This window comes from Terrapene carolina, unplaced genomic scaffold (assembly GCF_002925995.2).
Source record: "Terrapene carolina triunguis isolate 2854851 unplaced genomic scaffold, T_m_triunguis-2.0 Scaffold233, whole genome shotgun sequence".
Classification (NCBI taxonomy): Eukaryota; Metazoa; Chordata; order Testudines; family Emydidae; genus Terrapene; species Terrapene triunguis.
This window is the reverse complement of record NW_020664584.1, coordinates 12,427,761-12,445,058: the sequence shown is the minus strand read 5'-3', so window position 1 is coordinate 12,445,058 and position 17,298 is coordinate 12,427,761. Positions and strand designations below refer to the sequence as shown.

The window sequence follows — 17,298 nt, the reverse complement described above, 5'->3', positions numbered from 1 at the left end:
CCAGCTCAATCTCAGTCCAAGTGTATACATTTTTAATATATAAGGCAACACCTCCTCCCTTTTTTCCCTGACTGTCCTTCCTGAGCAAGTTGTACCCTTCTATACCAATATTCCAGCATAAATGAAGGCCAGTCTAAAAATATGTCCCAGAAGCCTTACCTCATTGGCAAGGGGATTTTCTGGCTTTCTAATGGGATAAAGCAAACATTTCCAGCCCTGCTGGCTCAGGAGATAGCCAGCCTTATACCTGTCGCTGGTCCAAGACACCCGCAGTATTCCCCAGAGGCCAGTGTCATTTGCAGGGAGAATTCCAGATTTGGGCAGAAGGGAAATGAGAGAAATATTTTCAACTGGTGTCTGTCTGGAGCTACTCAGAGGAATAGTAAAGTGCATGGTAAATGCAATGTGGCACATGGTGCTGGAACTTATAATGTGCATGTCACCACCATGTGTGTAGTACACATAGCAACATACTGAGTTGGGGAGAGGTGGTTAGTGATTAGGTCTGGCCTTATTTGGTCCTTTGTTTGCAGTCCTTCAGACATCCGGAGACTCCATCACATCTTTCACTAAAATTCAAATATGTTACATCTACCAAGTTCTCCCACTGATTTTATAATTCTGTTGAAGACGCACTCGTTTCTTGGCAACTGAAGTGCGTTATAAAGTATAAAATACAAAACAGTCTGAGACCACACAATGTGCAATTCAAATCAGTCACTGAAAGTTCTACCGCCCCCTTCGCGGTAGTATCTGAGTCCAAGCCAGGCATATAAAAGTAGACAAACACTAACAATCTCTCTCTTTCTTCCTGCCCTGCTCTTGTCATCATCAATACTTATAACCTGAATCATGTGCTAAAAGAAACAAGTGAAACAAATGGTGAGATCCACATTGTTGAATGCTAATCAGCAGTTCAATGCTTCTTGCTTCATCAGCTACACTGGCGAAATTCAGCCCAAGGCAGAAGGCCCACTCTAGGACTAGGGGCCCACTCACATCCCAGTTAAGCTCTCCAAACATGACACAAGTGATGTGTAAGTGTTGCCTAGGGCTGCTATGGGCTTCTCTGCACAGGGCTGAATGTCCTGGAATGCTAACAGAAGTGCTGCGTTCATTTTCTTTCATAGCCATTTAACATATTGTTTGGATACCAGCATGGAAAATCTGATTAAGGAAGGCTCTAGTTAGGACATGACATCCCCAAGCATTCACATTTACAAGAGGGAAGAACAGACGACTGCTGTCTGAGAAGGAGATTTGTCAAAGCTCAGTACCCAAAATTCAGATATTTATCCAGCTCTTAGCTGAGTCTCTCATCTTCAGAACTGTGCTAGTCATCCTGTGAAAACAAGCTTTCTCACCGTACTTTGGCATTCCACCTTTTGGCCAGCTACTTGAGTGTGAAGAGGTGAGTGAAAAATGAAAAATAATTTTCAAAGTTATATAATGTTTTCATGTTTTCGGCACAGGCATAGTTCTTACTTTATCCAGACCATTTTGCCTAACTATAATGAAGATTTCCCTCCAAACAAGCATTTTCATTCTCTTGAAACCTGAGAGGCAAATTTCAGAATCTGATTATACATGCCACTATAACAACACTTCATCTTTTCCCAGAATTTTCAGATAAAATACAGCAGAGTTCTTATATAAATTGTTCATTGTTTTGGTAACAATTTATTGTTTGTGACTGATGGGAATTTCAAATAGTGGTAATATGACATTTAAATATTCATTACATGAGAGGTTCCTAAAACAAAAGCATTTAGGGCTGTGTTAACAGTAGGGAGTGTTTTGGTCTTTGTCTTGTGGACTAACTCAACTGAGGAGTTGCTGTTACTATATCTAGTTAAGAGTTCCTTGAACTCCTGGCCTACACCGAATTACCTCCTCCTTGTGCACTGTGCTGAGTGACGGCATCAATTATTATGAATGTACAAAACATCTGACCAGCAGGTATTGGAAAATTGCATCCAGGTAATTCCCTGGTTCTTGTAATAAACTAAGAAGATCTTTTGGAATGATTCAGCATCAGCATGTCTTCTCCTTAAGATACTGAATTGTTCCCGTTTCATAGATTTAATTATCTTAATTCATTTATGAGACAACTGTAAAAAACCTGGTCCATTTAGAGGTGGTTAGCTACACTGGAGAATGCTGGGTTTAACAGAGACCACTGGAGCAGGGCACTGAAGAAGGTTTCCCAAGTCAGCTGAAAAACATTTCAAGAAAATTCCTCTTGCAGTCTCTGACACGCACAAGGGGGCCTGTGGAGAATGGCACAGCAAGACAGACACATGACTGAGGCAGTAAGAAGGAAAGAGGCTCCACTCTGCAAGGCCACCTCTGTATTTCCTGCTTCTTTCAGTCCCAGAACTCCCATGACTCATAATAAGTCGCTTGAACAGTTTTGTTTGATGGACTTCGGAACTCATTTGCGCAGCTCTGAGCTGAAATGTGCAGGTGAACGTGTCATACCCATTCCTGGACAGGTCGTTTGTAATAGGTAACGTTTTGCTGCACTTCTTTGTTTTTAAACTGGAAGATGGTATATACCAAGACAAGGATACACAGAGATAAGATGCAAGGGATAACTACTGCAATTGCATTTACAGTGCTAGGCACATCATTGATTGTCACCATAATATCCACATCATCGTGGGGGAAGCGTCTCTCTTTGCTTTGTTCAACTTCCTTTTGGTTGCAGCCCATCCAGTCTTTGAGGATTGACCTGGGGTAGCCTGGCTCCACACTCAGCCTCTGGTTATCGAACTTCCAGTACTCCTTCCCTTTATAGAAGTAGGTATAAACTAGGGGACAAAAGAGAGATCACTTCATACCATAACATTCAAAGACTTGAAACCAAATGGGCGCGAAGAGGTACTGAAAGGCGTTTCGCTTACAGTCATTATTTCTCTGCCTAATGGTAGGAGGCTGTGGGGGCAAGAAAAACATACATAAGGAACCTCCCATGGCAAATTTGGAAATCAGAAGGCAATTTCTTGATTTTAGAGGAATGTAGAGCAAATGTTTACGGGAAAAGCCAAGCAGCTGATTTGCTGTTTATTTGGAATTCTAATCTAAGTGTTCAGGGGCAAATTATGGTCAACTAAAGCACCAACACGCCTGCCCTGATGCACTCGGGGACTTCCTCTACGTTACAAAAACATTCCAATATTGGCGGGGCCCAGCATCTGCACTGATTTGGATATTGGTTTGTTGATATTTTTAGAATATTTTGTTTCATGCATATGGCTCTGAGGGGGCAGTGAGGGAGAAGACCCTGGATAGGAGCAGCTCTTTGGAGCACACCTGTTGGAAGATTTGGCCTTGGTTATTAACCAGGCGGACAGTGGCTTCAAAAGCTTCACTTCTGTTGCTGAAAGGCTGGTGCCTTCAGCTGCTCCTTGACTGCAGTAGCCTTCACTCTCCAGATGCTTCCCACCCCCCCCCGTTTCTTAGTCTTTCTCTCCCCATCCTGTGGGCAAAGGGCAGGGAAGATTCCAGCTCCCCCTCTTCCAGGCTCCTGCCTAGCTGGCTCCTACTCCACTGCTCTGTAGGAGCTCAGGGATCTTTCCTGACATCTCGAGAAAAATCCACTGCAGCAGGGTGCCTGTGTCCTCTGCAGAGGACAGACTCCACTCCAGCCAGCTGCTTCTCTTTCCCAGTTGGCTGGAGAAGAGTTGGAGGATGAAGGAGAAAATCAATGCGGGGAGAGAAACAGTCAGCTCAATGCAGCCAGGGATGGAGAAGTAAATATTGCTCATAGTCCCCAGGCAGGAGCCCATGGGGCTGGGCACTGGGCAAACACGGAGGGAGAGAGAGTCCCTGCTCCAAGGAGCTTGCAATACAATAACGTGACTTAGTCGTGGAAAAGAGGGTGTGTGTTTGTTTGAATGGGGCAGGGAAGTGGGTCACAGGTTACTGGGGCTAGATTCACAAAAGGACCTAGGTGCCTATCTGCCATGTGAGGTGCCTAAATCCCAGAATCAGGCCCCATTCGGATTCACAAAACCCTTGCTCAGCTGTAGCCAAACCTTGTAGGTGCCTAAATTCACTCGGCACCTACATTTTTGCAGTAAAAATTCCTTAGGTGCTTATGTTTCTGCCTCTGAATCTAAACACTGCAGTCATCAGGTCGCCTACATCCCAGAGCACTCCACCAAGCGGGGGAAGAAAGGAGTTCCTCCGTCTAACTTGTCTGTGGGGCCCAATCTAATACGCAGGCCCAAAGCTCACCTACCAAATCGGGTCCCTCCAGGCAAACTTACACAAGACCCCCATAGGCGAGGGGTCCCTTGTAACTGATCGGGGTGCTCAGCTGGGATGTGAAGATCTCCATTCCACCCTGCAGGGGAGAAGGGATTTGAGCAGAGATCTGCCCCCTTTCAGGCCAGTGGCCTAGCCTGAGGGGGGCACCCTCCGTCTTGCCTGTTGAAGCTGTTCCACTGGGAATACATAATTTAAAAACGTCATTAGAGCAGGGGGCCGGGATCCTGCCTACTCCCCCTCCCCGTGAGTGCTCTCCCCACCAGACTACAGTCCTTCTCATGCCTGGGCTCTCTCTCTGGCCCAATCATTCTTTCATTAGTGGAAGAGCTTCAACAAGAGAGACTGAGGGCGTCCCCACGTCGGAATACCCCAGAGCCCAGCCCCCACCTGAGGGATGGCAGATTTCTGTTCCAATCCCCTCTCCCCCTCAGGCAGAGGGGGCACTTGCACCATGGGTCTCCCGCACCCTACATGAGCACCCTAACTTGTGGCGTGCCTCCTCCCTCTGCCCCGCCTGCTAAAACAGCATGGGCACCACGCCCCAAAAGAGGGTTTGCAGCTGAGACCCCCGAGCAGAGGGCGGCCCCTCCCTGGAGCCTGGACTTAGACACCTAGCTCTGAGGGGGCGGAGCTTAGCACCCACCTGGACTTGGCACCTCCCAGTGGCTAGTTTAGGCGAGTAGCTGCCTCGCAAGCTGGCCGTTATGAATCCCGTTCTGAGGTGCCTGTCTCTCCCCACTCAGGCACCTAACGCAGCCTTGTTGAATCCCAGTGGTTTTCTAGGCACCTAGACGTTAGGTGTGGTGATGCTCAGCATGTGACTCCAGCCCTTAGCGACCTCTGTGGCCACTGATGGCAGAACAGCACTGTGAGCGCTGGGGCCTGAATTCCAGCTCAGTAAAACCATCTGAAACATCCCAACCCCAAGCTTGGGGACCTGGTATTAGTCTGACAAACACTTGCAATCATGGGTTCTACGTACAGCCTTCTTTGCTGATGAACGCTCCTTGTGGGGCCTGTGGGATTCCCCTCCACACAGTGATGGGCTTTGGGTATCCTGGGTCAGTCGCTCTCTTGTCCTCGTTATAGCGCCAGTACTTGTCGCCTTTGAAGAAATAGGTTTTGCCTACTGGCTCCCATCGCAAAGCTGTGTCGATGCCTTCCCGGGGGAGACAGCTTCCCAGCTCCACCAGGCCGTGTGGGTACCCTGGCTCTGCTGTCACTTCCTTGAAAACCCAGTATTTATCGCCTAGGAATGAGGGGAAAAAACAAAGAATAAATGTACTGCGCTCCAGACTACCACTTGGATCTGAAATGTTCTCAGGGCCTGTAAGTGAACTTCAGGTTAGGCACACAACAGGGGAGTGCTTAAGAAAAAGCACTTGCCAGGCTGATTACAGCAGCGTCCCCAAACTGTGGTCTGTGGACCTGTGGTGGCCCAAGAACATTTGTTGGTGGGCTGCAGAGAGCTGGCTGGTCACCTGGTGCTAGCTCTCCCCTTGTTTCCAGCTGAGAGAAACTGAGGGGAGGGGAGAGAGGGATGGATGAAAAGCAAAAGGAGACAAAAGTGACTCACTCCGAATAAACGACCAGGAGGACGCTGAATGACAGACCTCACTAGAGAGCCTACAGACACAACAGCATATTCCTGAGACGCGTTATGTACCAAGAGTCACCAGCAGGGTGTTGGACGGGTGTGAATGGACGAGAAGTTATCTATGGGCTCACTTCTCCATTAAGATGTGATCCACTATTTGGGATCACAGCATGCAGCATATTCTCATTCTCAGCAGCAGTCAGCAAATATATGCCAAATACCATGCTCAGTACCACCACAAATGATTCATTTCATCAATTACTTTCTGAAAACTGGTAACACTCAACTAAAGGAGCAGGTGCTGAATAGTATTCAACCCTGCCTGCTTCCCGTGAAGGGGTTTTGTGTGTTTTGTCTTAGTCATTACTACATTCACTCCCAGACAGCTATCTGGCCCCTGCTGTACTCTCTAAGTACAGTACTCGCTTCCTCTACCGAACCCCCCGGGATCCAAGCCAGGGGCTGGAGGAGCTCTGAGCCCCCGTCGCAGCCCCGGGCTGGAGGATCTGTCAGCCCTCGCTGCAGCCACGGGGCTGGAGCAGCTCTGAGCCCCCACCACAGACCCAGGGCTGGAGGATCTGTCAGCCCTCGCTGCAGCCCCAGGGCTGGAGGTGGGATCCAGGGAACAGGTTCATTATATTCTCGTTATTATGAAGGGCATTATAGCGAGGGTGTTGTGTAGTTTCCAACTCTCCCTACTGGTGGCACATTACTGCACACACCATGGAAGAGAGGTAATCATAGTGCCAGCATAAGGAAGAAGGTGGTTGCATCCTAAAAGACATGTTGGGTCACATGCAGAAGTCAGAGGCCATTCCTAAAGTGAACCCGCAAGACTAGCATCATCCACCTCACAAGCAAGTTCTGTGGCAAGTGGCAAACTGCTGTGGTGAGAAGAAGTGAATTCCATTCCCCCTCCTGCTTTAGCTTTCCTTGCTTTCTAGTCACCTGAGACTCTTCCCCCTTAAATGATTTTGAAAAAAGAGGGCTAAATGAATGATACAGTATAACACAATATGGTCAGACTTCCAGGAGCCACTAGAGGGCTGGGGCTGCATAGCTTTACAGCTCCTTTCCCCACCTAACAGTCACAGCCAGCAGCAACTGAATTGCTTTTTTTCCATCTAATTTGTATTAGATATTATTCTACCACTCTTTGCTTCTAATTTAATGCCATTAGGGATGCTGCACCATCTCCAGACTTTCTACACAATCCTAAAAAGCAGAAGCCATTGCACAGCCCTCTTGTAGCCAGGATGGCTGACCAGGGAGATGTGCCCCTCTGAGACTAGATGAATGTATGGACTGGCTAAAACAAGTCTCAAGTGGATAGATTACGTGAAGCTATAATCCGAGATCATAAATCTTACTAGTACACTTCAAGCTAACTTGCAAGAGTTGCAGTGAGACTAGAGAAAGCTGAGAACAGACTCTCCTCGGTAGACGACACAGTGAGGACTATGAACATAACTTCACAGCCACAGGAAAGACCTATTCAAGCACTACAGGAGAAGGGTATTGATTGCGAGAGGGAAGCGCCAGGAGAAACAGTCTGAGAATTGTGGGGCTCTCAGAGGGGCTGGAAAAAGGGAGCACAAGATACCACAGCAGATACAGCCGGGTTGCGTTAAAACAACTTTGCCAGCTCAGCCACTGCTCCCAGCTGAGCGCCAAACTGTGCAGGGCAAATGCACCACTTCAGCTTCTCCCTTCCCCTTCCCTCTGCTTGATTTCTTTGACCTCCTGGGGGCCAGGGGTGGGGAGAAGACTCTTGTCTCGGATTGAACTTTGACCTTTCTGCCCTCCCTTCCCCCAGACTCCAGAGGCAGTTCAGTGCCCAAGCTGCTGCAGGCAGGCGTGTTACAATGCGGATACCCTTGCTTGGTCTGCACCTACCTGCCCCCCATGATTCCAGTGTACTGGGAGCAAGATTCCCCCCTCCCCCCATGATTCCAGTGCACTGGGAGTAACATCCCCCACCCCGATTCCAGTGCCCTGGGAGCAAGATCCCCCCCCCCCATGATTCCAGTGCATCGGGAGCAACAGCCTCCCCCCCAATTCCAGTGCACCAGGAGCAACAGCCCTCCCCCCCCATTCCAGTGCACTGGGAGCAACGCCCCCTCCATGATTCCAGTCCACCAGGAGCATCTGCCCCTCCCACAATTCCAGTGCACCAGGAGCACATCCCCCTTCGAGATCCTGACTCAAAGGCCTGGCTTACACTAGGGGGCGGTGTCGATGTAAGATATGCAACTTCAGCTACGGGAATACCGTAGCTGAAGTTGACATATCTTATTCCGACTTACCTCCCGTCCTCACGGCGCGGGATCGACGGCCGCGGCTCCCCCGTCAACTCCGCTACCGCCGCTCGCTCCGGTGGAGTTCCGGAGTCGACGGGGAGCGCATTCGGGGATCGATATATCGCGTCTTAGCGAGACGCGATATATCGATCCCCGATAAATCGACTGCTACCCGCCGATACGGCGGGTAGTCTGGACATACCCAAAGCAAAGTGCTGCAGTGGGCCTGGGGATGCCTTATGCCTGTGGATCAGCAGCAGGGCTCAACAGAGCAGTGTGAGTTTGTTTTCTGTCTGAGGCCTCTCTCTCCTGGTACCTTTTCCAACCCCTCCTCTTCCCCCCAGTGATTTTACATTGCTCCATCCCCAGCTAATCTCCTAGATTCTGGGTTTATAGTAAATCTGAAACTATTCAACCCATTTGCCTTAAATGTACATGTGTAAGAGGTACCAGAGCTAAGCAACGTAATGAAACTTTTGGTTTCATGACAAATCGTTTCCATTCCCAACTGTAAAGAAATCTGAGCTCCTAAAATCCTACCCAGGAATGATGATTCGGGCTGGTTCTGATTCAGCAGATTGCTGAGACCGTGTTATTGTGAGATTGGCAATACATTCGTGCAGGGACTTTTCTTTCATTTTTATTTTTGTTAAATGAGTTGTGAGAAATGCTGTGTTGATTTCTATTGCTGATAGAACGTTTGCGCAATGGCGTTTGCATTATAATCCAGCATGGACAAGGCTCTAGGGGGCAAAGTGTCGGCAGAACAGGTCTGCTAATGAATTCTTATCTGCAAATGAGCCGGTTATGTTAGCATACGGTTATTCAAACAATTTGCATAACTTTCTTAAATATCTACTACAGACTTGTTCCCCCTTCTGTTGTTGTTGTGAACAGAGCAGAAACCACGTCCTCTTTTGATATCAGACTATTTCTTCTTTATAAAGCTAAAGGGAATCCAGTTATACTCCAATTGGGTGTTTTGGGGGTGGTGGTGGGAGTGAGTGATGAGGTCACCCCCTTGTAAATCTCATGGATTTAGGTCCTATTTCGGTTTGGATAAGAATTATGTATTTTTCAAGTGATCTTTGGTCAATTTTGATCACTTCATTTCTTTTTTCTGTTTCTCACTGTAACAGGGTGTAGCAGGGTCCCCTTTGCTCCTGCCTCTGCTGCGTTCACAAACCACTCAGAGCCCCTGGGGTTCAGCAATCACCGGTGCAGTTTATTTACAGCATGCGGACGCGCCCACCACCTTCTCACCATATACAGATTGGGGTTCAGCCTTCGGGACGTCTCAGGTTCTGCACCCAGGAGGGAAGAGCTGCCGTTCTCCTTCCACTCTCTGGATCTCCCCGGCTTCCTTCCTCTAGGCTGTATGTAGCTCCCAGCTAATTAGGCTGGCAGCTGTTTCCCATTTGCCAATCTGGTGCAGGTTTCTCTAGCCAGCTCCAATTTACCTCCCTTAATTGGAGCTGGCCTGACAGAGGGCTGGCTCAGGAGTTCCTGCCCAGCACCCTGTCACACCCACATGATCTTTTATCTTTCCCACTCTGCCTAACTCTCTCTGTTTCCCCCTCCCCGTTCACGTCTCCGGGGTGGTGAGGGGGAACCCAGACATACCTTTCCTAGATCTGTAAGTAACTGTGGCCCAAGCAATGACACTATGCAGGTACCTGATAAAGAAATATTTGACGTAAGCACTCCTGATGCCTAATATTATAAATTGTGTTTCCAGGAACATCAAGGTGATGAATCACCCGATAAAAAGAAAAAGAATAATCACTCATCTAGAAACACTGAAAGCAGATATTATCTTCCTACAGGAAACCCACCTTCATAACTTGGAGGCAGAGAAATTTAGAATGGGCTGGATGGGGGAAGGGTGTTTAGCAACCAAAGGTGTAGGAATATTGTTTTGAAAAAGACTGAATTTATAAGTTCTAGATGTAAATAAAGATGAGGAAGGTAGATTTTTGCTGGTGAAACCTAAGATCTCTGACTCTCTATATACCCTAATTTATATATATGGACCTAATAAAGATGAGCCAAGGTTTTTTCCCCCCAAATTAATTACTATCCCACTAGAATCAATCATCACAGTAGGAGATTTTAATGAGGTGTTGGATCCTTTTTTAGACAAGTCAGGCTGGCCCCAGTGTACACAATAACATGCTAGAACCATTAGAAAGACTATATAGAAGATGACTTGGGGTTAAAAGATGTATGGCGGTTGCAGAGTCCTACAATGAAGGGTTTTACTTTTTTTCCTCCACACTTTCCACATATTCACAAATAGATTTCTTCCTGATTTCTACGGACTCCATACTTAATAACGAAAGCAAATCTATCAGGATCTCTGATCATGCACCAGTGATACTACAGTTTTCCCCTCCTGACACAAACTGGATTTGTAAGAGATGGAGACTGAACTCCTCTCTTTTGAAAGATAATATTTTTCAGACTATATCACAGCAGAAATTTGTTTTTCTTTGCAATGAACGACACACCAGAGATACCCCATTCGACTTTATGGGAGGCACTAACAGCTTTTATTAGGGGCAGGATGATTTTCTACTCAGGAAAGAGGGGTTAGCCAGGCTCAGCTCCGGAAATTAACCAAACAATGGATTTAGAATGTGCAAACTACCCCTCTCAAGGAAATCTTTAAAAATTAATCAATCTTCGGTATGAAATCAACAGATTGACTTCAGCACAAGCTGAATTTGCTCTTTTTAGAATCAAACATACTGGGAGTTGGGGGAGAGAGTGGGCAAGATTCTCACATACAGATTAAAAGTGAGAGGTCAAAGGTCCTGAATGGTATCACACAAGTCAGAACAAGGGTAGGTTATTAGTAAGCAAAAAGAAATCAGTGACAAATTTTTGAAATTCTACAGGCTCTTTACAATAATGATTCACCACCTGACCCAGAAGAACTGAATACTTCTGTTAAACCTCTTAAACTCCCACAAATCTCAGAAGAGCCGCAGGCCAGGCTGGCCTCTCCCTTGTAACGATCAAGGCAATGGAGGACATGAGTCCGGGCAAGACTCCCGGCCCCAATGGCCTATCAACAGAATTCTAACAAAGTTTCAGAAAAATTCTGGCCCCTACATTTTACACAGATGCCTTAAAAAAAGGTACCTGATCTCCTACTATGAGAGAAGCCCTAATTACTGTACTACTTAAACTAGGTAAGGATGTGCCAAAGTGTAACAGCCATAGACCCATCTCTTTAAACAATGCTGATATAAACATACTTTCAAAAATATTGGCGAAGTGGCTTGAAAAAGTAGAGAGGGATGGTTCACCCCAAGCAGGTGGGATTTATGAAAAAAAGGCATAGTTCAGATGACACATGTCAATTGATTAATGTTGTGGCATTCCATCAACCGTCTAGACATTCCCATAAAATCATTTCACACCATTAGAGAAAGCCTTTGACAGAGTGAACTGGTGATATTTGGTTTGTATCCTGGATAAATTTGGGTTGGGGAAATCCTTTATTTCATGGATGAAGCCGCTATATTCCAATCCCAACTCACATATCCTTACAAATAGCACAATGTCCCCCCCACTTTGATCTGCTTCAGGGAACTAGACAGGCATGCTCCCTCTCCTCATCCTGTTCAATCTAACATTAGAACTGCTTGCCATACTAATTAGGGAACACCATTCAAGGGATCAAATCAGGCAGTCAGGAGACAAAAATCCTTCTATATGCAGACCACATCCTCCTATTTATTAAAAATCCTGATCAATCAACTCCAAATATCCTACAAGCAATAGATAATTTGGGTAAATTCTCTGGCAATAAGATAAATTGGGATAAGTCGGAAGCAATGAAGATCTCATTGGATCTAGCTGGAACCGACTCTCCTATAGGGACATTTAGATGGCAACAGACAAACCTCCGATATCTTGGCATCCTGTTCCCTAAGGAAATAAAAACTTAGTCAAGGGTAACCTGCCCCATTACTCATGCAGTTAGCAGCAATTTCAATAGATGGCAGACACTGCCTCTCAGCCTTTGGGGAAAAACAAACATAATTACAATGAATGCCCTTCCCAGGATCCTTTTCATCCTGAATTCCAGGGCTGGCCTTAGGCACGGGCAAATGGGGCGAAAGCCTGGGGCGCCGTTATAAACGGGGCGCCTCCGGAGCAGGCGTGCCCCTCCCCCGCTGCTTTGCTGCCATCTGCAACTGCGTTGCACCTGCCTTGGAGCCACACCTGGCTAGCTGCTCCCAGGAGCCTCCTGTTTGCTGGGCAGACCCGGGGGAGGGGAGGAAGGGGGCGCTGATGTCAGGGTGTCCCCCTCCCCCTGCCTCCCCGCCCATGTACCCTATCTCTGCTGGGCTGGGGTGGGGGCCAGGGGTCAGGAGGGAGACGGAGGAGCTGCTGGCGGCTGCTGTTGTCTGAACGAACCTTCAGACTGCTGATTGCCGCACCTCCAACACACACACTCTCTCTCACACACACACACTGTCTCTGTCTCTCTCTGTCTCACACACATGATGTGTCTCTCTCTCACACACACACACACATATACTCTGTCTCTCATACACATGGTCTCTCTCACTCACACACACTCTCTCTGTCTCACACACACACACACACACACACACACACACCTGTCTCTTTCACACTCACCTCCCAACTAATAGTCACTAGGTTTAAAATTGCATGCTTAGCTTGTAACAATTGTATTTGATAGGAAAAATTAACACTGCAATTCAGTTCTGTCCAAATCCTACAGGCAGAGGAGCATTCCCAGAGCATATGGGTTACGTCAGCACCCGCTGAATCACAGTGCCAACATTAGTCTGACTCAGCAGCAGCTGTTTGAAGAGTCAGATCGGGGTCTAATACATCCTCCATGTCATTTTCTGCTGGTGTGATCTTAAATGGAAGTGTAAGGAACAAACCTGGCTAAAATTTGTTTCCATTAGTTAGCAAAGAATAACTGGCCTAGTTCCTCCTCCCATTAGATTTTTAGGGGATATGTGTTTAGTTCAGATTCGCTGGCCAGGTGTGCACATAGTGTTGCCATCCGTCTTGGCAATCAGGGTCATATTTGGAGAGATGGAAACAGTGCAGATGGGCCGGGGTAGCGTGGGCATCGGGGCCAAGCAGACAGGAGAGGGCATGTTTAAATTGGATGTATTGCCACTCCTCCTGAGTCTCCACCTTGAACCTTCCATTTAGTGTTGTAAAAGGGGGGAAGTCAATAAACTGGCTGATGGTCAGAATCCCTTTCCTAAGCCAATCCGGCCAGCTGACGAGGTTGCCTGCTATTCAGAGTTTCAAGTTACCCCAGCTAGAGACCTGGGTACATAGAAGGCGGCGATTTTTAAATTTAATAGACATCATACGCCAAGTATTCCTGGCTGCCCCAGCAGTTGGTGATAGTTCTGTAGGGAATCGGCAGTTATCCGAGTGCCTTCGAAACAGGGCCGGCTCCAGGCACCAGCCCACCAAGCATGTGCTTGGGGCGGCGCCTGGAGGGGGGCGGCACGGCGGGGCGCTCTGGCCCGAAAGCGGGGCCGCGACTGGGCTCGCCGCCCACCCCGTGGCGCTCCGGCCTCCAGGGAGAGCGGAGCCGCAGCGGGCTCGCCGCCTTCCCCCGGTGCTCCGGCCGGTCGGGGAGAGCGGGGCCCCGGCCGGACTCTCCGCCCTGCTCCCGGCGCTCTGGCCGCCGGGGGCTCTCTGGCCGCCGGGGAGAGCGGAGAGCCCCGGCCGGGCTTGCCGCCCTCCCCCCGGCGCTCTGGCCACCGGGGACAGCGGAGAGCCCCGGCCGGGCTCTCCGCCCTCCTCCCGGCGCTCTGGCCGCAGGGGAGAGCAGAGAGCCCCGGCCGGGCTCTCCGCCCTCCTCCCGGCGCTCTGGCCACCGGGGGCTCTCCGTACTCCCCCTGGCGCTCTGGCCGCCGGGGGGAGAGCGGAGAGCCCCTGCTGCAATGGGGGTGTGGGCGGCGGCCGCTGGCTTTTTTGCCTAGGGCGGCAAAAAAGCCTAGGGCGGCAAAAAAGCCAGAGCTGCCCCTGCTTCGAAAGGAGCAAAGGACCAACCGATTCTGCTTCCGGCTGGAGCCAATCTGGGGCTGTACGGCACGAGGGAGGCGCCACTGTGCTGCTTGGCTAAGAATTGTAAAGTTATAATAAATAATATATGGAGATATACCTATCTCCTAGAACTGGAAGGGACCTTGAAAGGTCATCAAGTCCAGCCCTCTGCCTTCACTAGCAAGACCAAGTACTGATTTTGCCCCAGATCCCTAAGTGGCCCCCTCAAGGATTGAGCTCACAACCCTGGGTTTAGCAGGCCAATGCTCAAACCACTGAGCTATCCCTCCCCACAAGTTGGGAAATCGACCCCCCTGTTTTGACGGGGACCTGTAATCTGCGTCAGGAGATTCTGGGCTCGGTACCGGGACCCCACAAGAAGGACTTGAACATGTTGTTGAAGTGCTGAGCGTTCACAGCAGCTGCAGTTAATGGGAGCTGTGAAGGCTCAGCCCAACTAGCAGGAAGGGATGAGCTCAGGGCTGGAAGGCTGCAGGCCCTGAATTTGAACTGTAGCTTTGCCAGATTCCATGGCCTTGGGCATGTCACTTTGTTTCTGTGTTAGTCCTAACAAACATGAATGAATTTATATTCAAAACACCCCTGTGAGGTAGGGTGGGAAAATGGCATAAAAAAGTCCTGCCCTACCTCCCCACATGTGCGGTGGGGTCAGTTATAAGGTGACTAGATGTCCCGATTTTATAGGGACAGTCCAGATTTTTGGGTCTTTTTCTTATATAGGCTCCTATTACCCCCCCGCTCCCTGTCCCAATTTTTCACATTTGCTGTCTGGTCACCCTAGTCAGTTAGCTAGGGCTAGGGCTAGATTCACAAAGGGACTTTGGCACCTAACTGCCACGTTAGACCTCTACAATCCCAAATTTAGGCTCCAGTGGTATTTACAAAATCCCCACTCAGCTGCCGCTGCCCAAGTCAGCAGGCACCTAAAATCACTCAGCACCTACATTTCTATTGTAAAGGTCTCCTAGGCACCTATGTTCCTGGCTCTGGATATGCACACTGCTGGCTCCCTCTAGGCACCCGGAGGCCTAAGCTCCAGTGTGATGCACAGAGTGGGGGAAGCTAGATGTTCCTCCACCTAACTCACCTGTGGGGCCAGCCTCAGAGCAGAGGGTGGGAAAGGAGCTCCCTGGTAACTTTTAGCCAGTGGGTAGAGAACTCCCCCAGGAGGTGGGAGACGCTCAGTTCAAGTTTCCCCTCTATCTGAGGGGGAGAAGGGATTTGAACAGGCAGCTGTTACCTCTGAGATGCAGGCCCTAACCACTGGGCTGTGAGATATTCTGATGTGCACTATCCTCAGTCTCTCTTCTTGAAGCTGTTCCACTTTGGGTTAAATAAAGATACCTTAGAGCAGGAGGGCTGGACCGTGAGTCTCCCACTTCTTGGGGAGTGCTCTAACCATCAGGCTGTAGAATCATTCTCTTGCTTGCTCACTCATTATATAACTGGAGCATCTAAAATTACTGGAGACTCTTGAAAATTTTGGCCATAATCTCCCAGTGCCTCAGTTCCCGGTCTGTGAAGCCCTCCCTATATAATAGGGTTGCTGCAAAGATAACGCATTAATATTTGTCAGGCTCAGATACGACAGCAATGAGTGCTATAGAAAAGGCCGCAAGATTTCTTTCTTGTTTCCCCCAGTTAGGAAGGAAGCCAATTATTTTTACATCTGGGGTCCACATAAGGAGCCAAATATAAGCTCTTGGTTGTGCAGAATGGGACAGGAAAAAATTAAATGTCCTAGAATTCCTTAGGTCTATTCATCTCCTGCTCCCTCCCCTTCCTTTCCTGTTGAGAACCAAAGATTCCTTTATAAACTCTCCTTTACAAAGCCTCAGTCATCCAGTTAGGAAACAGAAACAATACCATGTGACTTGGGTGACCAATCATATGTAATATATAGGGATAACAAATAAGTGTAGTGGCTCCATTAATGGACAGTCCATAAACTGTGATTAATACACACATATGATTTGACAAACATTTACAAATAGAGAGTCCTAAAAATTCTGTTTGTTCACAGAACATTTGTGGGAATAAATGGGTTGGATAAATGATTCACTATAAACAGTTTGACCGACTGTACTGACAAACAATCCTAGTCATTGGTTTACATTGTGGAGAATCTTCATGAGAAAAATTGCTGGTGATTTTTTTTTTTAAGTGAAGACTTAGATTAGGTAGAATTTAAAGTAGATTTAAGGTTTCTTAGAGTCACTGTAATCTCTGCAGGGCACCTGCTGGCACTCAAAACAGTAAGGAATATGACTCTGAGTAACTTTAAAAGCTATAAGCCATTATTCACAAGAGGGGTCCATATGTTAAAATTCTCACTAAGGCCCAGTTGGTAAAACTTGAGTTTTATAGAAAAAAATCTGTTTTTGACTTTTGAATGAAAAAGGGATTGTGGGAACAATTTTTGACAAGTGAGAAACACGAGTCTTTTTCGAAGTCCAATAATTTATAAGTGGATAGTCAGGTTTGCCTCAAGAATTCAAAGACATTCTCCTCTATCTTCAGGCTAAAAAGAGCTTGTAAGGATGTGTCAAAATTACATTTATAATGGAATATTGCAGTGAGCAAGATGTGATTGAATAGACTTGCCAATCTCATGTTCCTCGGACTCTGTACAATCATCAATTATGTGGCTCCCACCTGTCCCTGCTGCATGCCGTCCAGAATCACTTTATTTGCCATTTACGACGAGATCCACGCCAGACTACACAGGCATAAAACATGGTGAAGCCTGTCTACTGTACTGGTGGCACTGCTGTATGTTTGGTTTTACAATGAATTCTATTCAGCAATCACTTTCCATCTAGAGATGGTCACCTCTTTGCCAAATCCTCCCCTCATTTCCCTGAGATCAGGAGTGAAGTGGGTAAGGCCAGATTTTTAAAGGGAGGTAGTTGCCTAAAGATACAGATAGGTGCCTCCTTGGATTTTAAAAAGTGCTTAATTGCCCAATTCCATTGATTTTATGACTTCAGTGGGAGTTAGCGCCATGGGGTTAGATCCACAAAGAGGACTAAGTCCTAGGCA

The 17,298-nt window shown here is 47.8% G+C and overlaps 1 protein-coding gene across 3 annotated transcripts in view; it reads right to left on the bottom strand.

The window, feature by feature from the left end:
• Positions 1-1,635: 1,635 nt before the first annotated feature.
• MMP24 (matrix metallopeptidase 24) overlaps positions 1,636-17,298 on the bottom strand; it is a 175,397-nt gene continuing 159,734 nt past the window's right edge. For 2 of the 3 annotated variants that reach the window (XM_026656786.1, XM_029912606.1), the window contains exons 8-9: positions 5,258-5,524; positions 1,636-2,813 (exon numbers count right to left, since the gene is read on the bottom strand). In XM_026656786.1, the coding sequence (XP_026512571.1) occupies positions 2,476-2,813; positions 5,258-5,524 (605 nt within the window). In that variant the 3' untranslated portion in view covers positions 1,636-2,475. Of the gene's footprint in view, positions 2,814-4,274; positions 4,352-5,257; positions 5,525-17,298 lie in introns of all 3 variants that reach the window. The other variant, XM_026656787.1, reaches the window with a different exon arrangement.